This window comes from Lepus europaeus, chromosome 14, assembly GCF_033115175.1.
Source record: "Lepus europaeus isolate LE1 chromosome 14, mLepTim1.pri, whole genome shotgun sequence".
NCBI classification, from domain to species: Eukaryota; Metazoa; Chordata; class Mammalia; order Lagomorpha; family Leporidae; genus Lepus; species Lepus europaeus.
This window is the reverse complement of record NC_084840.1, coordinates 13,639,421-13,664,152: the sequence shown is the minus strand read 5'-3', so window position 1 is coordinate 13,664,152 and position 24,732 is coordinate 13,639,421. Positions and strand designations below refer to the sequence as shown.

At 38.4% G+C, this 24,732-nt stretch overlaps 1 protein-coding gene across 4 annotated transcripts in view; it reads left to right on the top strand.

Moving 5' to 3' along the window:
- DENND1B (DENN domain containing 1B) overlaps positions 1-24,732 on the top strand; it is a 269,366-nt gene that overhangs the window by 224,967 nt on the left and 19,667 nt on the right. For all 4 annotated transcript variants that reach the window (XM_062211550.1, XM_062211548.1, XM_062211551.1 and 1 more), the window contains 4 exons: positions 2,973-3,013; positions 3,755-3,823; positions 10,158-10,214; positions 11,042-11,149. In XM_062211550.1, the coding sequence (XP_062067534.1) occupies positions 2,973-3,013; positions 3,755-3,823; positions 10,158-10,214; positions 11,042-11,149 (275 nt within the window). The remainder of the gene's footprint in view (positions 1-2,972; positions 3,014-3,754; positions 3,824-10,157; positions 10,215-11,041; positions 11,150-24,732) is intronic.

The window sequence follows — 24,732 nt, the reverse complement described above, 5'->3', positions numbered from 1 at the left end:
GCTAATTAGAAGATATCTATCTTTAGGGGTATGTGTGTGTGTGTGTGTGTGTTAGTATAAGACTGTCATATTTCCAAAAATAGTTCCTAAAGATCAACTCCAAAACTTGTCACCTAACCAAAAATTATGAAAAAAATATATGTCGCCGGTGCCGCGGCTCACTAGCCTAATCCTCCGCCTTGCGGCGCCAGCACACTGGGTTCTGGTCCCCGTCGGGGCGCCGGATTCTGTCCCGGTTGCTCCTCTTCCAGGCCAGCTCTCTGCTGTGGCCAGGGAGTGCAGTGGAGGATGGCCCAGGTCCTTGGGCCCTGCACCGCATGGGAGACCAGGAGAAGCACCTGGCTCCTGCCATCGGATCGGCGTGGTGCGCCGGCCGCAGCGGCCATTGGAGGGTGAACCAACGGCAAAAGGAAGACCTTTCTCTCTGTCTCTCTCTCTCACTGTCCACTCTACCTCTCAAAAATAAAAAAAAAAAAAAAAAGAAAGAAAGAAAAAAATATATGTCAAGATTTAGGCCTCTTCTTCGAAGAAGTGAACTGTTCTTGGCCATAATTTTCTCATAGTATTAGAGAAGCTCTTATGTGACAGAAACTCTCCCAAGAGCTCTACAGATTCGGTCTCATTTAATCCATCCAGCACCCAATGAGGCAGCTGGGTTACCCCATTTGAGTTTGGGCACTCAGCTTAATTCTCTCAGGGTCACACAGATGTAATGGCCAGGTTCTGAACTCAACACATGTCTACCAGACTTCAAGGCTCTTGCTTTAATAACTGCGATGTATTGCTCTCTGAAAGTAACAGATCTTAACGAAAGGCATTCAGTCAACAAGAATAGTACTCAAGCATTCCCTACTTTGATTAACTAAAAGCAAAGTTCCTGTCTCTGTCTCATGTGTTTTTTACACATAGAGCCCCCAAAAAGGTAGAAGAGAAACAATTATGTTCCTTTAATCGAAAATAGTTAGGAAATTTCAGAGTTTTATCTGTTTTCTCCCCTTTATACTTCATTGTAGTGGTAGTTTGTCTACCATTTCTGCTGGTAACAATTATGCTTATTATAAAATGAATATGAGTGTGTGTACTTCATAATTATTGTGGTTTTAATTAAAATGCACAATCCAGAACAACAAGATATAGAACACCTAGGTTCAGTCTGAATTTAAAACCATGGTTAAAGACTCTGTGAATGGAAGCAGACTTTAAAAAGCTGTTTTCTGTCTCCTGAACCGAGTCCTTGCAGTCAAGACTGTTAAGGAAATACATGTTACATCTTATTTCTTTCATGAGATCTTTGCAGAACCTTCAACCTTAACTTAAGAGGAAAATGAGAAAAAAAAATACCAGGAAATGTGTAACAGGAAGAAACAACAAAGGTTACAAGGAAATAAGAGAGGACATGAGTAGTGCAAAGAGTGTATTAGAGAAACACATTTGATTGTCTTTGAAAAAGCAACTGAAGAATTAGATAATTAAGAATATATTTTTATTTATTTTCATTTGCAGTACAACTTGTTCTTAAATTCAGCTCAAATTATCTGAATATTAAAAGGGGAAGTATTTTCACATAAATTGATAAGACAACTTGAAATTTTTCATCATTTTGCAAGAGAAATACAATTTCAAAAATTTGATCACGCCAAATAGTACCTGAAACTCATAAACAATGCTGCTTATTTTTCCTTAGGTTATTTTAGGGAGATACATTTTCATAAGAGAGACATTTCATAAGATAACTAAAGACCAGTGCTAGTAGACATTTATAATGCATTTAAGTCGTATAAGACATTTCATAAGATAAGTAAAAATATTGTTTTCCTTTGTATTTCTTCCTCTGGCAAAGGTGCCAGTGCAGTGCAGGGTAGTAAGAGATGTCTTCCAGAATATGTGTTATTTCTTTTTCAAATTAGGGAAAGGTTTTGATTATTGAAGTGAATCCAGAGCCAGGACACTTTTGCTTGGTGTTGACTCCTGATGCAAAGGCAGGACACTTGGACAAGGCTCCTTCTGCCTCCCTTTTGTATCAGCAAGGTGATACTTTTTTTTTTTTTTAAATCCCCCACACACAGACAAGAGGAAAGCACTGTCTGTTCTAGGAGTCCTTGGTACTGGATAGTGCCAGAGTAGCCACCGAAGACTGTTTTTTATTGTGACTTCACTCTTATGATTTAGGGAATACTTAAATATCTAAGCGAGGGAGATCATTGACATCTAACAAATCAGCTGATAAGAAAGATTACATTATTTGTGTTTGTGTTTCTTTTTTGCCTTCTGATATCTTATTGACTAGACTTTTTTTTTTTGAATCAAATATTTTGATTATCAGATTTTATTATTCCAGTTTTGGCAGCATTTTAGCTTTTTAATAATGATTTTACTCTAGAGACTCAACTCTGGACTTCCTTCACATTTTCTGGGATGATATCTTTCAGATATCTAAGTTGACAAGTCGAGAATATCTTACAGTTTAACTATTAGCTATTAATATGTATTAGTATTTAACAATAAATTTTTTATCCTGAGGTTCCTTGTATTTCTAAATTTCCTTCTAGTTTTAAATATTTTCTTATGTACTTGAAATACTGTTTTAAAGAGAACCTAACTGTAAAAGAGGCAAACTTTTATAAAACAACACAAACATAAGATATTAAAAAATAAGTTCTAAAAGCATAATAATGTAGTATTTCAAAAGAGAAGTTATATTTCCCCTTCAGAAGCTAATGTTAAATGAAAGAAGATAATATATTAGCTTCATGTATGAATGAAGAAAAAAAGTCTATTTAAGAAATGTTCCTAAGAATTAGAGCCATTTATTAGTTCTTATAATACCAATGCTTCATTAATAACATTTATAATTTGCCTACTAAATAAAATAAAATGAAAAATTGCCTGGAAATACCAGTTATTGATGAATTTTGGCTTATGAATTTATTTTTTAATCAAGTTTTCTTGCATCTAAATTTTATCTGTTTCAGGGAACCCGAGGTCATACCAACAATGGGTGCACACAGTCAAGGTAATTACTATCCTTCCAAGATGAAGCATAGAAATGTTCAGCGACAGCATGCTATTTATACTTACGCTGCTTTTGTAACATTGAAAATGCTTATATATCTTCTCATACCTTAAATATTTTTATCTTATGCTTAGTTTGTTGATATTCATAAAATTAAGTTTAAAATGGAAAGCATTTGTCCCAACATAAGTGGCTTGTTTTGAAAAGCAAGATTTCCCTGTCACCTTATATCCTAGAATAAGGAATTAGGTACAGTGGTAGGATTTGATGGGGATTTTATAGTTTCTGTAATGTTACTTTTTTAAAAAAGATTTATTTATTTATTTGAAATTCAGTATTACAGAGAGAGATCTTCTGTGTCAGACATATACATGGTGAGGTAGAGGGAGGGAAGGAGAGAGAAAGAGAGAGAGGGAGAGAGAGAATCTCCCATCTGCTGGTTTATTCTGCAGATGGCCACAGTGACCAGGGCCGAATCAGGCCGGAGCCAGGAGCCAGGAGCTTCATGCTGGTCTCCAGCATGGGTGGCAAGGGCGCAAGTACTTGGGTCTTTTGCTGCTGCTTTCCTAGTGAATTAGTGAATGGAACTAGAGCAGCCAGGACTCCAACCATTGCCCATGTGGATGCTGGCATCTCAGGCAGCAGCTTAACCTGCTGTACCACAGTGCCAGCCCAGGTTTTTGTTTCAAGGCACTTGGGCTAAAAGTCTTAGAAAAAAATATTTCTGTTTCTCTTTTGCAGAAGGGAGGTGCACTGTTCAACACAGCAATGACCAAAGCAACACCTGCTGTACGGACAGCATATAAATTTGTAAGTGTTCTTTTGATATTTAAAAGTTCTATTGATAAAATGATAGAATATCTTCCCAGGTGATAGACTTGTGAGTTCAGAATATTTTCTGTTTCCCTTTAAAAAAGGGATTTTTTTTTAAATTGAGAGTTAATATTGACCAAAGTCCCTTATTACAATTATTGCACAGAGAGGATGTTCCCTTTGTACACTCTAAAAATACTTATTCATTTTTTCTTAGTATAACAACCACATTGTACAGCCAATTGAAACAATATATGATGAAATTATATTTTGTAAAATTCTATTCCTTCATTGTTTTAAATAAACTTATCTGCTGTTCTTTCTCTCTCTCTCTCTCTTTCTCTTTCTCTCTTTCTTTTTAAAAAGATTTGTTTATTTGTTTGAAAGGCAGAGTCATAGAGAAAGAGAGGGAGAGACAGAGAGAGAGAGAGAGATCTTCCATCCTCTGGTTTATTCACTCAGTGGCCGCAATGGCTGTGTTTGGGCCAGGCTGAAGCCAGGAGCCTGGAGCCTTCTCTGGGTCTCCTACATGGGTACAGGGTCCCAAGCACTTGGGCCATTTTCTGCTGCTTTCCTAGGTGCATTAGCAGGAAGCTGGATTGGAAGTGGAGCAGCCAGGTCTCAAACCAGTGCTCATATGGGATGCCGATATTACAGTGACTTTACCTGCTATGCCACAGTGCTGGGTCCTGATTCTTTCATTTAACAGCATATTTTAAATTATGTACCTGAGGCTCAAGTAGGAATAGAAAGATACAAGCAAAATGTCTTCCATTAAAGACGCATTGATTCTCTTCAATTAAAATTATTCTGTGATTCTCAGCGACTTATATTAATAATGACAACAGTAGCAATAAATAAATTAAAAAATCTCTTGAGTGTGACAGCCAAGACCTGCCTCTCTTGTGTCCTGGTCTATTTTTCCCTTTCCAGGGATGTGTGATGCTGTCTGTTGCACTTTGATGCTTGCTCAAGCCATTCCTATTGCTTGGAACATCCATTTCTTGGCCTTCATGCACCTAATAGACACCAATTCATCCGGTCAGACTGAGCTTAGGCCTTAGTTCTCCTGAAAAAAGCTCTGCTGACCCCGCCTAAAGTGTTCACATATCTGTTTCTGTGCCCCCACAGGACTGATGGGAGCTTGGTTTCAGCACAAGTCTGCCTCACACTAGCTGAGCTTCTCTCAAGAAGCTAATGTGTTGGTGTTAACTGACTTTTTTTTTTCTTAAATTCCATAAGTCACAAATATTCTAGATTTTTAAAATATTTATTTTTGTTTATTATATGAAAGGCAGAGTATCAAAGAGGGAGCGACACAGAGAGACAGAGATATCTTGTCTGTCTGCTGGTGTACTTCCCAAATAGCCACAACAGCCAGGATGGGGCCCTGCCAGGCCAGGATCCTGGAACATCATCTGGGTCTCCCATGTGGGTGGCAGGGGCCCAGGTACGTGAACCATCCTCCACTGCCTTCCCAGGCGCATTCGCAGGGAGCTGGACTGGAAGTAGAGCTGCTGGAACTTGAATGGGCACTCATATGGGACGCTGCCATGCTATAACACTGTCCCCTACTCTATATTTCTAAAAATATTCAGGGCAGTAGTTTGGATCTTGTAACAATTTATTTTTAAATTCTTTCTCAATAAATGAATTGTTGTGAGGGAGTTAAAATATATTTTAATTAAAGTTTAGAGCTTATGTGCTTTCCTTGACTTGTAACTTTGATATTTAAGGCTTCTTCAAAAAGTCTGTGGAAAAATGATTAGAGGTATGAAGTTATTTTGAGGCAAAACAGTTTTTAAGTTCATACATAGTTTTTTCGTAATTCACACTTTCCATTTTTTTTAAAAAGTTTTTGCATGTAAAATGTTTTACACCAAAATAAACTCACACTTTTAGTTCCATTTTCCACAACTTTTTGAAGTTCCCTCATCCATACCGCTACACTTTCTGTTTAAAAAAATATTTCAAAGGTTACATTTCAGGTAGGGAAGCTAATCTACAGAGTTGACTCACAATTTACCAAATTCCAAACTGTCTGAAACTTCATCTAAAAAGCAAACTAGGAAGAGTTAATCATTTTGCCTTAGAAATCCCAGCCTCCGCTGTCTGTCTGGTTTTTTCCAACTTTGCTTAGGAACCTCTCTGAGTAGATCACCATCTGGTAGGTTGATTTAGGATAAGATTTTGAAGAGGTTTTTTTCACAATGAAATAGCACACATCTGCCATGTGAAAAGCCAAACTAATGTTGAGTCATGTTCCCATATTCATTTAATATTCTTAAAAAGATTCATAGATAACAGTCCCTCATTTTACTCCTGGAGTGAGCACTCGAGGTTCCTCAGTCTCAGAGAAATTACATTGTTTTGCCAAATGTGTGCTTTTGCTCCTTTATTTCGTTCATATTTTTCAGAAATCACAATAAAGCACATATATTCAAAACCTTATTCATTATTTAAAAATTTATCCTAATCTATAGGTGATTTTATTCTAAAACCTTCTCTGAAAGGCAATAAAATCACTCCAAATCTAAAATTCTGAAACAGGAATTTGCCATAGCAATTCAGACAGCACTTGGAACCCTATGTACCCTATCAAAGTGCCCGGATTCAGGTAGCAGCTCCACTTATGATCCCTGTGTATTGCAAATGCACATGGAGGGAGGCACCAGGTGACAGCTCATTCAAACATGTGAGAGATTCAGGTTGAGTTCCCAGCTCCTGGCTTTGGCCTATTCTACCTGTGGCTATTGCAGGCATTTGGGGAATGAACTAGCACATGGAAGATCTCTCTCTGTCTTTGTCCATTTTAAATAAAAGGAAGTGAATATACTTTTTAAAAATTCTGCCTTTAGAAGTATTCATTAAATGAATTTCAGGCAAGTCAAGGTCTTTAGAATATACTTAATTACCTTTAAAATTTTTTAAAATTATTTATTGGAGAGGCACAGAGACAGCAGACATAAAGTTCCCACTTACTGGTTCACTCCCCAGAAGCCAGCAATGGCCTGATTCAGGGCCAAAGCCAGGAGCTAGGAACTCAATTTAGGCTCCCATGTGGCTGTCAGGGGTCCAACTATTGAGTCATCATGGCTGCCCCCAGGGTCAGCATCAGCAGGAAGCTAGAAGCAGGAGTGAAGCCACACAGTGAACCAGGTACTCTGACACAGAGAGACAGATATATCTTGTCCATCTGCTGGTGCACTTCCCGAATAGACGCAACAGCCAGGATGGAGCCCTGCCCGGCCAGGAGCCTGGAACACCATCTGGGTCTACTCCCACTGTAAGATGTAAGAGCCTCAACCTGCGTCATAACCAGTATGATAAATGCCCACCCCCTGTTCACTTTTGTCACTTGCCTTGTGATCATGTCATACAGCAATTGAGGTATGAGGAAGGTAAATAAGTCATTTTGTGATATCCGTAGTTGTACCTGCTCATTTCCTAAAATCTGTATGCTAAAATTTCTCCTTTAGCCACAAATTGCTCTGAACAGAACTCTAAAATTCTGTTCTGTGAGTTTAATAGAATTGATTTACCTTGATTTTCTAAAAATGGTAAACTTTTAAAAAGTAGGAGCCATGTGTTTACCACTATTTCATTCATTCAAAATTATTTGTGTGCCTCTAGTGAACAAGGCCTAGTACTCATCATTGCAGTTAGCGCTGAGATCACAGTGGGTACTGGAAAGGAGATACTGCCCTGATCCTGTATTTGTGTCCCTATCTCTGCTCCATGCTTAAAAATACTGCATAAGTACTGAATAAGTACTTGTAGAAGTAAATTAGGAGCTTGTTCTGTGTTTATAACATTTCTCTATATTTATCTCTAGGCTTAGAATTTTTTGTGCTTTCTGTACTTGTGCTTTGCTGTACTTATAGGTGATGTAAAGCAAAGCAGAGCTGACACACACACTGTCTTGTGCATCTAATAATTACAACCAAGTGAAATACATATTTGATTTTGCTAAAAGGTTTTCTATGTCATGTTTCTTGCTAGAACTTTGTATTTTAAAATATTAGTCAAAGTCATTTTCTTGGTGCATTTTTGTAGAGTGCTTGTTACTGAGTTCAGCTTGTAAGTTGAAAAGGCTGGGAAAAAATCTGTACTCCATTTAGCGCAATGCATATTTAAGTGAATCAGTGCATGAATTACAAAACCTAACAGTAGATTCAACTATATACGTTAAGGAGCATCTGAAAGATTAGTGTCATCAGGTGGTTTAGAAGATATCTAGGTAAACTAGAAAAATGGTCAAATGTGAGCAAAGCAAGGATGGATAAAAATTCTAGGAGATGGCAGCCATTTGTACCTAATGAAAATACAGAGATCAATATAAACTCTTCAAGTCGATCCTTTACAAATAAAATAATGATATGAAAATATTTTACCAATTTTTAAGAACCATGAGTTATATAATTAACTTATCTGATTTTCTTTTGCCATGTATAATATGATTTGGTTTTGATTCATGGACAATTAATAGTTGTGTAGTTCAGTTCAAGATATTCTTATGCATTTGATGTATGCCAGATAGTGTCCTGGATACCAGAGATACTTGCAAAGAAGAGATAAGAACCTCCCCCTTCAGGAACTTGGGAAAGATGTATTTCCCCTCCTAGAAGACCTCTGGGAAAGCAAGATGGTTACCTAGGAATAAGGGCTTTCCATTCAGAGTCTTGAGTCTGCACACACCCAGGTTCTCTGTCGATAGTGAGGATCCAGAGGTCTTCTTTTTGGTAAAGCTTAAATTCAGTATATGTCTTTTTGGAAGCTTAATTCCTCCTCTTCTTTGATAAAAGAAGTTGAACTTTATAATTAAATAAACCTGGATTTGAATCTGGACATTACAGACTTATTTTTCTTGAGTCACTTTCCTTGTAGAATGCGATAACAATTGTAATACTGGGGCCGGCCCTGTGGATAGCGGGTAAAGCCACCGTCTGCAGTGCCGGCATCCCATATGGGCACCGGTTCAAGTCCTGGCTGCTCCACTTCCCATCTAGCTTTCTGCTATGGCCTGGGAAAGCAGTAGAAGATGGCCCAAGTCCTTGGGCCCCTGCATCTGCGTGGGAGACCCAGAGGAAGCTTCTGGCTCCTGGCTTTGGATTGGCGCAACTCCAGCCATTGCAGCCAACTAGGGAGTGAACCATCGGATGGAAGACCTCTCTCTCTACACCTCTCCTTCTCTCTCTGTGTAACTCTGACTTTCAAATAAATAAATAAATAAATCTTTTTAAAAAATTGTAATACTAACCTCATAGAGTTGTTGTAACTAAATGAGATAATATACTCTAAACACCCAGTATACAGTCATATAATTAGAAAACATAAAATACATGTGGTTTCCTTTTCTCTCCTCATTTTACTTTGGCTATTGTGTTTGGGAATTTCAAGTGGAGCAAAAGCTAGATTTAAACAATATTTATTTATTTATTTATTTGAAAGGCAAAGAGACAGAGACAGGGAGCTCTTCCATCCTCTGGTTCAGTCCCTCCAGTGTCCTCTACAGTGGGAGTGGACCAGACTGGACCAGCAGCCAGGAACTCAGTGTAGCCTCCCAGTATGTGGCAGAGATCTGTCCCTGCTGGGTTCCAGAGTGTGCATTGGCTAGAAGCTGGGATCTGAAGAGGAGCCAAGATCAAACCACGGCACCCGGGCACTCCGCTGTGGATGTGGGTGTCTTGAGTTGCATCTCAACTGCTGCATCAAATGCCTGCTCCCAGTTATCTTTAGACGAGTTACGCCCCACTCAGTTCATAGCATGGCCACACTGAAATGCTGGAGCTGGCTTCCGGTGAAACATGAGAATAGCCTTTAAATTGGTAAATGACTTTTGATGTTTACCAGCAAGACTGTATATGAAACAACCATAACATTAAGACTGTCCTGCTAATAAAATATGTTTCTACTTGTAGAAGCACTTTCGTAATGCTTTGGAAAGTTGCTTGAGTTTCTTTTCTCAAACAGCTTGTTGCTGGGTCATGCTGTCACTTCTCTGTGTTTGGCATAGTTCCAAACTAAGAATGGCTGTGACTAATCGGATGAATTCTCTTTGTTTTCTTTAGAGCTGAGGAGGCAAAACTGCTCATGTTACCCTCTGTATGATATTTGTATGCAAATGAAAACTAATCATGTTTTTACCAACTCATTTAGGTCTAAGAGAGTAGTAACGGGTATGGTGTTCCTGAAAATACAGTGAATATTACAATTTTTTCTCTATATAACAGGAATTTTAGCAACTGCAGTTAAATGTGATATTTCTATACTTACTCTTTATATTGTTATAGAACCATCCTGACCTAGACACATTTATTTCATTTTTTAGGCAAAAAATCATGCAAAGCTGGGCCTGAAAGAAGTGAAGAGTAAGCTAAAGCATAAGGTGTGTTCTCATCTTCTCTTTATTTTACCTGGATTCTTATGTTAGTCTGAAGCTTAAGCTTTACAAATCACATGACTTTGAAATATGCTTATCCCTTTGTTCAAGAATGTATTTTTCATAACAGTCCTTCTGGCAACCCTGCCATTCTGTGTGCATCCCCTGAATAATCTCTTTACTATTTGCATGCTTTATCAGAGAACTGTGGAGGTCTTCAAAGCTGCTTTAACAGGATGTATGGTTTCATAAGGTTGATTGCCTTGATATCACAACTGAAGTTCTTGCTTCAAGATGGGAAGTATTTTTAAAAGATATTTTGTTGTAGAACAGATCCAGAAATGCTATCATTTGGTTTCATAGACTCTTTCTGACAGTGATTATTTTAAATTAAAGAATGTTGCTAATTTACAAAAGACTATGTATGAAAATTTGTGTTTGATTCTAGGAATATTGCAGGCATATAAATATGTATGTGTATACTTATGGGTGTGTTTGAGTTGATTACGTATTAGATCTCTACAGATTTTATTAACAATTATGATATTTTGAATTTTTTACCTTTAGAGAAAATTTACTGCTTCAAATTGCCAATGTAGTAATGAAGAGCATATTATCTTCATATAAACTTTATCTCAGTTATTCATAATAATCAAAGGTTATTTTGGGAGTGATTAATTCATGTTATAGAAAAATGAATCTTCTTTCTACATAGATCCTTTAAACTCAAAGTATTATTATTTGTATGCATATGAGATACTTTGGTAATCAAATAACTGTAGCAATAAAAGGAGTATTTTAAAATAATTATTTGCATATTTTGTCATGTGTAGGAAAATGAGGAAGATTATGGTACCTGTTCTGGTTCTGTACAGTATACACCAGTTTACACATTACATGGTGAAAAGGGAGAAAACCTACAAAAGCGTAAGCTTGCGCAGGTAGGATTGTTTACCCTTTTTCCTCCACTTTCTAATTATATAATTTCAATCAATAATTTTGGACCCAAGTTTTTCTGCCTTATAAAAGAAAACCTGCATTTTGGTCAAGGAGAGGAGTCAGTGGAATCTGGAATGCTGTAAGGGGATTGAGAAACTGTGCTCTGGATGTCAGCTTCGTCTGAAGTGCTCCCAAATCCATGAATTTTTGAGAGCTGACATGATGCCACGAGTAGAAAATTGCACACCCGACCTCTATGCTGCGTCACAGTCCAAGTGCAGGTGCCCTATAAATAACGTTCAAAATCACCTTCAGGCTATGTATGTTCAGTGTATATGAAACGTAAATGAACTTCATTTGTAGACGTGGGCCTGTCCCCAAGATACTTCATTATGTATATGCAGATATTCCAAAATCCCAAAGCTCCTGAAATCTGAAATACTTTTGGTACCAGACATTTCAGATAAGGGATACACAATCTGTACCTTAAGTCATGTCCTCATAGAGTTTCTAGTTCCAATGAGGAAAGAAAGAATTAAATGTATGATTTTCGTAGAGTGTAAACAGCTTGATGATGAACAGGAAACATGCAATTTCCTGTACGAAAAAATCAAATGAAAGGCATCCATCCATGGGAATATAACCATTAAAACAGTCTATAGAAATTAGAGGATGAACACAGAACACAGATGCTCCTCAACTTACAATGCATGTAAACTGAAAATATGTCAGAAATGCATTTAGCACACTGCCCTCCCGAGCATTCTAACTTTGGCAGCACAGGGCACTGTGTAGTTTTGGTCGCTTGCACTCCAGGTCACATGGCTGACTGGGAACTCTGGTTTCTCAAGGGAATATTGTTCCACATACCACTAACCCTGAAAAAGACCAACATTCAGAATCTAATGCACAATTTCTACTGAAAGCATATTGCTTTCTCACCATTGTAAAGCCAAAAATGGGGAGTCTGACCGCCGTAAGCTGCAGACCTCTGCATGTCTTTTTCTGCCGTAAACATTAAAAGCTTATGCTCACGTACTGATGCTGCTTCAAAAGTTGTCCCAAGTGGCAGTGTTCAGAAGCATAGCTGTGTGTCTCCAATTTAGTAAGTATGTTTCTGAAGGTTTAACAAAGCAAAATATGTGTTATTCAAATAGTATTTTAAGTTGCCTTAGAAAATTAGCTTTAAAAATGTATTCTTAAGTGGATTATAGTTAAAAAGTGATACAACTGGCAGTAGCTGCAAAGATTCATTTGTTATAGGTTTACGGATGACAAAGTTGGTAGCTAGAGTGGTAAATCACGTGTGTTTAGTCTCATAGAGTAGCAGAGGACAAAATCTCATCTCCATTGCTATGGGGCCTCCCAGCTGGGCAAGCAACACAGAAATGTCACAATAAAGCGCCTCCGTGTGTCTTTGTCTTAGGCATTCTGTGCTGCTGTAACAGAATGCCTGAGACTGGGCGATTTATAAAGAACAGAAATGTATTTCTCACATACCTAGTGGCTAGGGAGTCTAAGATCAAAGCACTAGCCTCTCTGGCAAGCGCCCTCTTTCTGTATCATCCCATGGCGGAAGGCAGAAGGACAAGGGAGAATAAGAGGGGACCCAGCTTGCTCTTTTATACCACGAGGGTGGGCCATTCAAGGCCTAATCCCCTCTTTAAAGATCCTATGTCTAAGTACTGTTAACAGTTGGAATCCACTTCCAACATGGGCTTCTGGAGGGTCCCAGGTTTCCAACCATTGTGGTATTTAACAGTGGGAAAGCGCCTGTGAAACTACAGAAAACTCATTCATTCTGTCATTCAGTACCTACCTACTGTGTGCCAGGCACTTTTCTTGATACCAAGGATTATCTCTAAGGAAAAACAGAAATTCTCTGCCCTCACTGGACTACTTTGGTAAAATACGTCCTCTCTGATTTCCCATGTATTCAGCCAATGTTTTTATAGGTTAGAATTGCCTCATTATAGCATGTTGGTAAAGGTTGATTGTGTGATGTAAACAAGTAAGCCCTTCAATAAAGTAATTATGGTGTGAGTGTAGAAACCTTTTCTGGCCACTGCTGTTAACTGGAGAACATGTGTTAACTTGTAAACTAATGATGGATTTGCCATTGATTTTTCTGTTTTTTTTTTTCCCTCATAATTAGTTAGGTTCAATTCTTGTCTGTTGTCAAGCTTTAACATCTTAAAAACTTTTGAAAAATATATATTGTCGTACTGTTAGCACATTTAGCTTATTTATACCACACTGATTAGATTGTATGTGAATAAAATGAGATTTTTGTTGCCTATGAGTACCTCCTTTACTGCTTCAAACTTTAAGATGGAAAGAAATCATTTAAATCAGAGCAACACCTTTCATAATGGCAACATTACGAGAACTAGTTTCAGCTCCTCATATTTTAATTTAAATCTATCTTTTCCTTATTATGATGTAGAATTTCTATTATAATTTAGTACCAAATAAATTACTAACTTTTTGTATTAATTACCAGAAACAAAATTTATTTTGTATTGTATACAAAGGTATACAACATGATGTTTTGATATTCATGTATGACATAAAGTTATTACTAAACTCAAGAAAATTAACATATCCATCACCTCAGAGCTACTTATTTATTTATTTATTTATTTATTTATTTATGTTTTGGTGTGGTGAGAGCACCTAAAATCTACTCCTCTAGAAAATTTCCAGAATACAATACAATATTATTAGCTACAGATCCTCTGACAGAGAAAATTGTATTAGGTTACAGAAAACCCTTTGAGATAATAGGTTGCATCCATTGTAACTTACTCTGAATCCTTAGAGCCTTCACTTATTACAATATCATTAATTCTGTTATCTCTATTTGTCAGCGTTTTATGATTTTCAAGTAAATGTGAGAAAAATGATAGCTCTAACAAGAATAGGGAGAAATGGAGTTTATTCTATAAAGAATTCTAACATATATTCCTACTTGGTGTATATGAATTTGTTAAACCTGACATATTTAGAATTATGATGCAGATGTTAATAGTGTTTCAAAAATAATCTTAAATTTTCAAGGGATAAATATCTGAGTTTCAGTAAATATATATGCCCATTATATATGTTTCTTTCTGTACATGTTTCCATTATATCAATTGGTATATATATATATATGTGTGTGTGTGTGTGTGTGTATTTTAACAGCTGTTTAAGAATTTTTTTAAATTTGAAAGCATTAACACACACCTACAAACAGGCAGAGACAGAGACAGAGACAGAGATCTCCCATCTGCTGGTTCACTCCCCAAATGCCAGCAACAGCCAGGGCTGTGATGCACAGAAGGTGGAAACAGGGAACTCCATCTAGGTCTCCCACTTTGGGGGCAGGGACCAAACTGTTTGAGCCTGCTGCTTCCCAGGGTAGGTATTAGTAGTAAGCTGGAATCAGGAATAAAGCTGAGATTCTAATCCAGGCATTCTGATGGGGGGCGCAGGTCTCCTAAGTGGCATCCTAACCAGTATGCCAGATACCCATCTAACAGCTAAAATTTTTAAGGTTCAAATGTTCAATAATTTTTACCTCATAATATTTATCTATAATTTAATATTTTGATTGTTTTCTTTTTTTTTTAATTTTTTTTTTTGACAGGCAGAGTGGACAGTGAGAGAGAGACAGAGAGAAAGGTCTTCCTTTTGCCGTTGGTTCACCCTCCAATGGCCACCGCGGTAGGCGCGCTGCGGCCGGCGCACCACGCTGATCCGAAGGCAGGAGCCAGGTGCTTCTCCTGGTCTCCCATGGGGTGCAGGGCCCAAGCACTTGGACCATCCTCTACTGCACTCCCTGGCCACAGCAGAGAGCTGGCCTGGAAGAGGGGCAACCGGGACAGGATCGGTGCCCCGACCGGGACTAGAACCCAGTGTGCCGGCGCCGCAAGGCAGAGGATTAGCCTAGTGAGCCGCGCTGGCCTATTTTGATTGTTTTCTTATGCATGTTTTGAAAGACAAAGAAAGACACAAACAGAGCGAGCTCCCATCTGCTCATTCACTTACAATGGCTGTGATAGCAAGGTCGGGGTCAGAGCCGGGGACTGGCACCTCAATCCAGGTCTTCCATGTGAGTGGCAGGAACCCAAATACTTGAGCCATCCCTGTGGCCTCTCAGGGTCTTCAATGGCAGAAAGCTGGAAGCAGAAGTTAGAGCTGGGAATTGAATCCAAGTGCCCTGAGGTGGGGCATTCATGTCTTAACTGTTAGGTTAAATGCCTACCTGCTGTTTCCTCTAAATTAATTTGATCGTTTTATTTTCAGTTCACATTTATACTTATCAAAGAGTTAAATTTTTAGCCCTCTCACAAATGTTTTTCCTGCTCCTTCTGCCTTTGAAGTTTATGCACTGCAAGGCTCCTAGAAACCATGCTTTATCTCAATACTAATTTTACTTCTTTGAGCTGATGGTTGTATTGCTCTGAAATGATAGCCAGTGTGTGGGCAGCAGCAGCATATTAGTAAAAACAGAGCATGCAGTAGTCAAAGTGAATTGTCATCTAGTCCTTGATTTGAATTATCTACTTACTTTTGTAGTGATTTATGGTATTAACAAACTCACATAAATTAAATAATAATATTAGGATATTTAGCATGAGGATACAGGTATTTCTTGGAACATCTGAATACTAAAATGTATGTAGGCCTCTCATAAGATTGGAAGAAAAATCAGAGGAGAGCATCACCCTCTTTCTGCTCCCCTCCCTTCCCACCTCGCCCCTTCGCCTCTCCCTGTCCCCCTTCCCTCTTCTCTCTCTGTTCCTCTCCTTCTCTCTCCTTTCCCTGTCCATCTCATTCTCTTCCTCTCCCTTCTCTCTCCTTCCCCTTCCGTCTCCCTCTCCACCTTCTCTCCTTCCTCACGCTCCTCTCTACCCCAGCTCCTCTATTAGCACCTGCGTGATCTCTTGTTTATTCTTTGTGCATTCTGTACACTGGCTTTCTCTGCTTCTCTGTGCCCTGATAGATCTCTTGTAGGCTCCCAGTTGAAGCAGGTACTATAAATGGACAATTCAAGAATCTAATTACTTGGGAAGAATACAGTTGGTTCCCTTGGACCAGAACTTATCCTTGGTTCAGTGAACTCCGACTGGAGCAGCAGGGAGAGAACCACATTACCAAGGACACTGGGATGGCAGTCAAGTGAGAAGAGTGAACAAGGGAAGCAGTTATCAGAGGAGAGGCTTCAGGGACCATGACAGTGTCTCTTACCAACTACTTCCCTTTGCCTTATGATGATATTTGTGAAAAAATCATCTTTGCAAAACCCCCCCCCCAAATCTATAGTTGTGATTTCCTAGAGGATTGGTCTTTGCCAATAAATCTGAAACTTGGTAAATTTAAGATTATATTTAGTTCCCACATGAGAGTTGAGCCACTTAACACAAGTTTTAAAAAAGGGTGCAATCCGCAGTTTGCATGTTGCATAAAGAAATCAGGAGGGATTTTCTCTGCAGTCTGATACTGAAGAAATAGCCTTGATTCACTTTCTGCAGATAATCCAGTTCCATTGATTCCACTGAATATAATCTGTTATGTTATGGAAGAGAGAAAGTTGATACTGGAGCCATGAACATTACTGTTTTTTGCTATTTACCAAATTAGTGAGTCCTCTTACCCCCAATTCTCCATGATATGAACATATTAAGATTTTCAATTAAATATCTAAGTATTTCTAGAAGTTGTAAGATGTGGTTAAAGTCAGACTCAATGAATATGTTAGGGAAATTATTGATTCATAATTTGGCCATTTACAAAAGAATCACAGACTAAAAGATTAAACTTTGTTAGGTAATACTTAAGGCAGAGAGAAAGTAAGTGTAGTAGGATGTTGTTAAGCCCACTCCCTTGCTTAACAGTCAAAACAAAGAGAAGATCAGAGCAACATGACTCGTAATGACCAGGTTTTCTTTTGTCTTTGTGTTGAGGTCACTCAGAAGTTGCCCGTTTTAGGAAGTGAGGTAGAGCCTGTGCATGCTCAGGTCACTATGACGTCCTGTGAGTTCACATTCTGGTTGAGGTCCCCGGTAGAGACACCCAATAGAGGCAAAGATCTCTGTTTTAGGGAAAAAAGTTGGGGGTTTTGTTTTTGGTCTCTTTTATGTAGTTTTTATTATTCAAAATGATCAGATTCATTATTCTCTTAATCCAGCATGGTTTAATTTCCTCAATGTTGACCAAGCTCTCACAGGGGAGTTGAACCAGCAATAAATAAATAATAGATAGGTAGATAGATAGATAAAATACGTAAAATACGCTCGTTTCTTCCTTCTGTAAAGCTCATGAATTTGGAAGAGTCACCTCAGTTTTTCAGCATAAATGTGCCAAGAGGAGCCATCTTCTAGGTCCCATCAACCATCTGATTCATAAGATAACCAAATTCTCTTAAAAGAGTTGCCCTGTGGTAAATTTAATTACCTAAAAGCAATATTCTGTAGGGACCTTTGGAATTTGCTGACCCAGGTAATTTACATGTTCTTACTACCAATTTCCAACCTCAAGGTTTATGGAATTGAATTTATAAAAGGGTAGTAGAGGAAGCCTTGGAGAACATAGGGAAGATGTACAGTTTTCTGGACAGCTGGCTGTGTGTGTGTGTGTGTGTGTGTCTGAGAGTGAGAGAGAGAGAGAGAGAGAGAGAGAGAGAGAATTATGTGGCTCATTTTAAACTCAGCAATCCAATCATTATCCCTATTTTTCAGATTTAGAAACAGTAAACATAATGATTAAGAAATATTCCCAGTGTTCTACAGGTAATAAATAGAGCAGGACTTCAAAGGCCAGTGGACTGATTCCAGATCTTGGGTCCCCATGCAGTACTGCCCAGCCTTTGCATAGGGTGGTATGCTTGGGAAGGCGAGGGAGTCAGAGACAAGGCTGTGGAGGGTAGAGCCAGGCACAACTTAACTTGGAAAAGACATCAACGGTCAACATGGAGCCAAACAAAATATCCCCAGGCCTTGCTTTCCACATTTGTAAAATTGCAATAACAATACGTGTCATTTTCCTAGGATGCTGTTGGCTTCAGAGATAAAACATGTATAAAACATAATAGCACAGTTGGTGGCTCTTCATTTGTATGTATACATACTGCTTGGGCTCCATGTGTGTGTGTTTTAAAAGATTTATTTATTTATTTCAAAGGCAGAGTTACAGAGAGGTAGAGAGAGAGAGAGAGAGAGAGAGATCTTTCATCTGCTGGGTCACTCCCCAGATGGCCACAACAGTTGGAGCTGCATTGATCCAAAGCCAGGAGCCAGAAGATTCTTCCAGATCTCCCATGTGGGTGCAGGGGCCCAAGGACTTGGGCCATCTTCTACTGCTTTCCCAGGCCATAGCAGAGAGCTGGATTGGATGTGAAGCAGCTGGGACTCGCCCCGGCGCCCATATGGGATGTTGGCACTGCATGTGGTGGCTTTGCCAGCTATGCCACAGCACCGATCCCTCCATGTGTCTTTTAACAATGGCACCATCTGACTTTCTTTTGTCCTGACTCTAAAGCAATGGAGAGCCCCCAACTTATCCTGGTTCACTTTAAGTAGGGGTGACTGTAGATGTCAGTATATGATTTGAAAAGAAATATGCACCTGCTGTACTGAGAAACCCCTTAGTTATAGGCTCATAAGACCTTGAGAATGTCATTTTATTGTCAGTAAAATGGTCTGAGTAAAGAATGTGAACTGGTCTCTTGCCATCCTAATCCATTTGATTAGTGCATTTCAGAAGTGAATCTCAGCTGTGTAAAGAACTTCACATTTCCAGTTTCCACCTAGACTTGTCAAAGAAAGACTTTATTTTCATCTGATTTTAAAAATGAAAATGGATTATGCTAATTTGAATTCTAGGAATTTTAAAAGTAAGGTTTTATAATCTGGGTACTATTGGAAAATTTTAAAAAGGTCTAAATTGTTTTGTTTTAAGCCCGTGTCCCATTGCTTAGCTTATTTCTGTAATAGATTGTGAACCTGCAGTCCACCCCCAGCAAACAGCAATTTGTGTGCTGGTGTGCTAATTAGTATGGTTACTTCCCGTTTTGTTGATGAGGCTTAAATAAATGCCAAGGGGACAGCCATGAAGATCTCCCAATTAGGCTTCACATTTGTAAAACCCAACCCTGTCCCTTTTGTGTGGAGATGACAGTTCCAACAGCAGCCCCAGCCTAACAGGACTCCAGGGAAAGGATTCTCCTCTGGTTTTATTGAAAACAGGGATGGTTGGGTCCAGAGAGAATACTGCCACTGGTCATGGTGCAAAACAGCTTTAATCCTGACTACATCCTTAGCTTCTTTCATCAGTTTTACTGTAGAAATGAAGACTTAAGTGAACAATATTTCGACTGCTAAGTCTGCCATCTGAAATTATGTTTAAAAAATATTTACTTGTAAACATTTATTAGAATTTTCTAATAGTAAGATCTTTAAATGAATCTGTGATACTGTTCCGTTTTTAATAGTATTATCATTTCTTGGCTGAAGCTAGTAATTATATTGTGCATGTGTGTGTGTGCCTTCATGAGACACATGCACACCTACACACATATACTAGTGAACAAGCTCGAGCGCTTAGCTGTATTACCAGTCAACGTTAACAGATGGATGGCCCTGAGCAAGGCGAAGTCACTGCAACAAATCTAGTGAAAGTGGAGGGTTGGAGCTTTCTGTTGTTAAGCCCTATTAAAATCCTGGCTCACATATCGCTTTTAACTATTTCATGTCTAGAACAAATGGTGATTCACTCAGATTTTCAAGCTATCCAATTAATTATGTAAAAGCAGTTTGAGAAAATATGAATGGAAGGTTATTTTTCATTTGTTTGTGATGTGTGACTGTTGACATATACTTACACTTGGCATGTAGTCAAGACTTTAACCCAAACACAGTGTGTACAAATAGAAATATGTTTAATGGTCATAATTTCTACTAATAAGAGAAACTGGTGGATACTTACTCTATTATTTCATGTAACCATACACAGACTAATAGTTTGAGATATGAGTTGTTACCTTTGCAGTGCGCTAATAAGAAAGATGGTTACATTATAAAATATCTATGTGTTTCCATTTGTATTCATTATTGAAGGTGATATGCACACTTGAAAATGAAACTGCTGTCCTGAAGGTCTTTATGTATTTTATAGTTTATACATCATTCTAATGCATCTGTGGTATATGATACAATAGCTTGACTCTCATTTTAAAGTTGATATCTTCATCCCTTAAAAATATGCCCAAAACGTAAATATACTTTTTTTTAGAATGCAAAGATTTGTAAGTAACATTTCAAACTATTATTTAGTTGTATAAGTACCTAATGAAATTTCAGTAGGTTAACGACTTTTTAAAAGTATGACCACTCATTTTTAAAAATTGCTTCAAATGGAATTTTCTTTGAAACTTATAAGATAAAAATGTACAATATCCTAAATTACTTAGTTCTTAAATATAATAAAAAATGGGATATCCACATCAACGAGGTTATGGTTCATGCAACATATTTATGACAAACTTTCCTTAGTAGGAATTTGGCAGTCTCCAGGAGTAAAATGAATGTAATTAAACAGTGGCTTTTTGCTGAGATGATAGAATAGATTTCAGGAAATGCTATACTGGCTAGGGTCTTTGGGAAAATGATTTCCATTGAGTAACTCTGATTTATTAGGAAAGAAAAGGCATAGTCCCTGTTTGCTGAGTGAAGCGGCCATGTGTTTCTGACCAAGAAAAAAATGATTGTAAATCACAAGGTGAGAAAGATAATTGTGACCTGAAATGGGAGTGATAAAAATAGAGATAGACAATTGGAAAGAATACTGAATTATTTGTCAAGTAAGCCTTACAAAACAAGCCAAATACATTTAATCGAAACATGACAAGAAACAATATTTTAATTTTATAATTTTAGCACTTTGTTGAATTTGGTTCTTTGTTGAGGACACTGTTGTTACCAAGTATTAAAATATTGGATTAAAGTAATAAGGAAATCTGTTAGAAAGTTAGAAATAGTAAAACTCTTTAAAATAAGTTAAGTGAATTTGTGTCCATTAACAACTGTCCATTAAAAATACTGCCTAAATGAAAACACATTTTAGCAGTGACCATCCCATGGTCATTCTTTCACATAGTTGTTTAGTCAAATTGATAGTAATGCCAGTAATTCAAAAAATTGGTATTTTGAGTCTACTTTGAAAAATATGGGCACTATATTACCAACTTGAAAAAATAATTTTTATGTTACTTCTCTGTTGAAATACTGTTAATTTCCAAGATGTTAAATTTGTAGTTAAATCTGTTTGCAAAAAAATTGTCAGTTATGGATTGCAACGCTGCCCTCTCGTGGCCATTTCCAGTACTTTCCTTAACAGAAGATAACCAACAAAAAATTAAAGCACCTTCATGGTGGTCTTTTCTAGTACACAATAGAATACATTGAGAAATTATATTGTCATAAAATTGTCCAAGGACATTATTAAAGGAATAATTCAAAACCAATTCCTTTTAGGAACTGGCTGAGACTTCATTTTGAAAATGGTTAACTGTTGAACAATAATACTTAGTATATTAAATACATAATGGAAGATCTTATTTATATACATTTTGAGACATTTTAAAGTTATCATGTCCCTTTCTAGTGTTATAATTTTACTTATTCAAATTTGTGTCACAAATGGCAATGTCATCTTGAAACCAAGACAGAGGCCCTCGGTGCTTCCGTTTGATAAATCCAGCATCACCACCCTGGACTTCACAGTAGTCATCACGTCACTTATATTCTTCCTCCTGTGTCCTGCCCAGTAAAAGAATTTTTCTACTAAAAATGGGTGCTTTTGGAACATTTATTATTATTATTATTTTTTTTTGACAGGCAGAGTGGACAGTGAGAGAGACAGAGAGACAGAGAGAAAGGTCTTCCTTTGCCATTGGTTCACCCTCCAATGGCTGCTGCTGCCGGCACACCACGCTGATCCAAAGGCAGGAGCCAGGTGCTTCTCCTGGTCTCCCATGGGGTGCAGGGCCATCCTCCACTGCACTCCCTGGCCACAGCAGAGAGCTGGCCTGGAAGAGGGGCAACCGGGACAGAAACTGGCACCCCGAACGGGACTAGAACCCGGGGTGCCGGCGCCACAGGCGGAGGATTAGCCTAGTGAGCCGCGGCGCCAGCCCACATTTATTTAGTTTTTAAGAGCTCTTACAAATTAAAAAAGGGAACAGGAAACATCCCCGTATACAGTTAAATGGGCCTCATAGTATACAGAAATGATGATTTTCTCTGGTTCCATGTATACAACTGCTGTTAAAGTTTGTTAGAGATCAATGCTAGTGCTGATGAATGGGAAAGCCAGTCTTGTCTTTGTGGAGTTATTGTCGCTGCCCATTAGTGTCCTTCAAGAGAGAGAAATTGCCAGAAGTATCAATAGATGGATAACTACCGGAATATAATAGAATCACATTATAATTGGAACTGCATTGCTACCAGTTGCCAATTGTTAAATTTCCAAATACAACAGAAAATACTTAGCATAGTGCATAAATATCCTAACTTAGCTTCTACACTCGTGTCTATTACAAAACAGGACTACCGTGTTTGCAGCCTTCTCTGAAAATTCTTTGTGGTTTTTCTGACATTCCAGTGTAATACTAGTCATTTTGCACAAGACTGTTCCTTTGCTGCCTTTATCAGTGTCTTTGACATTTGTTACCAAAACTTTTGAAAATGAATATTTTTGGTTCTGAGACCAAAATGTAATTGTAGTTTCTATTAAGACTCTTGCCACATTTAACACGTAATCATTTTAATCATTACACACACAACACACACACAACATTCACACACCACACACACACACACATACATTTCTCTCCATTATATGTTCATACATCTGAGAAGTGAAATGGAGCTACAGTTATTAATCAGATAGTTTTAATCCTTAGTTATATGCTTTTGGAAAACATAATTTATCAAAATTATTGGCTGCCTGGTTCTGTTAATGCTATTAAATTATTTATATCAGCTAGAAAAATCATCTTAATGTTAGTTCAAGGATTCAAATTCTCTGGTTGCATTGAAAATACAGTGCACTTGAAAAGTTTCAAGGAACTTTTTTTAAAAAATATTTATTTATTTACTTGAAAGTCAGAGTTACACAGAGAGAGGAAAGGCGGGCGGGGGTGCGGGGAGGGAGAGGTGTCTTCCATCCAACGGTTCACTCTCCAATTGGCAGCAATGACCAGAGCTGCGCTGACCCAAAGCCTGGAGCCAGGAGCTTCTTCTGGGTCTCTTACAAGGGTGCAGGGGCCCAAGGACTTGGGTCATCTTCTACTGCTTTCCCAGGCCATAGTAGAGAGCTGTGTGGGAAGTGGAGCAGCCGGGACTTGAACCGGCTCCCATATGGGATGCTGGCACTTCAGGCCAGGGCGTTAATCCACTGTGCCACAGCACTGGCCCCTCGAGGAACTTTCTAAAATGTTTACATAGAAACTCTGTCAACAAATATGTGAAATTGTAAATAACTTGCCATCTATCAAAGAGTTACAGGTTTATTTTTGCTTTGAGAATACTATGTAACAGTCTTATGAAACTCCTTATATCTACCTCAATCAGTAATCTCTTGGTTCTGAAAAATTACTGCAAGACCTTTGGTGAAATTTACATTTCCAAATATTAAAGACCAGAAAAATAATTGGGTGACATATTTTAGATAATATAATAGATATGATCACTTGACTTGAGTATTCCTTAAAAGTTGGTTTACAAGTGTTAACAGTTCACAGCTGTGTTGCATTTAAACACTGGCAAATGGTAATATCTCTTTCCACCTGTTACTAGCTTCAGTGGGAGACAGTCTTAGAATGCCTGAAAGAGTGCTGCTGTTGGGTGGGGTTTTGTATAGTGTCCGATCAACAGCCGAGAATTTGAGTTCTTCTGGGGATGATTTTGATACGGTATTTTACCAATAAGTTCCTAATTTATTCTTAGTGAAAAGACCTTCTTTGTGTTTTTTTTTCCTGAAGATTATTTATTTGAAAGTGTTACACAGAGAGAGGGAGAGACAGATACACACACACTTACACACACTTACACACACACAGAATGAGAATCTTTCATCCGCTGTTTCATTCCTCTGATGGCCACAAAGGCCAGGGCTGGACCAAGCAGAAGCCAGGAGCCAGAGCTTTCTCAGGGTTTCCCGTGTGGGTGGCAAGGGCCCAAGTACGTGGGTCATCTTCCACTGCTTTTCCCTAGGTCATTAGCAAGGAGCTGAGTCAGAAGTGGATCAGCCAGAATTCAAACCAGCGCCCACATGGGATGCTGGTGTTGCAGGCAGTGGCTTTACCCACTACACCACAGCACAGGCCCCAGCTCCGATTTCTGAGGTTCTGTCTCTAAAATCTAATGAGGGAATTTCCGTAGTTAAAGTCTAGAACAGACCCCAGCCAAATTAAAGTAAACTTCCACTGATGCAGGTCGTGGCGCCAGGTGGTTGGGTCGGACACCCCATAACAGAGTTCACCTGAGTCAATTCAACACCAACTCTCTGGACACCGACGGTGTGGTAGTTCTGCCCAGCT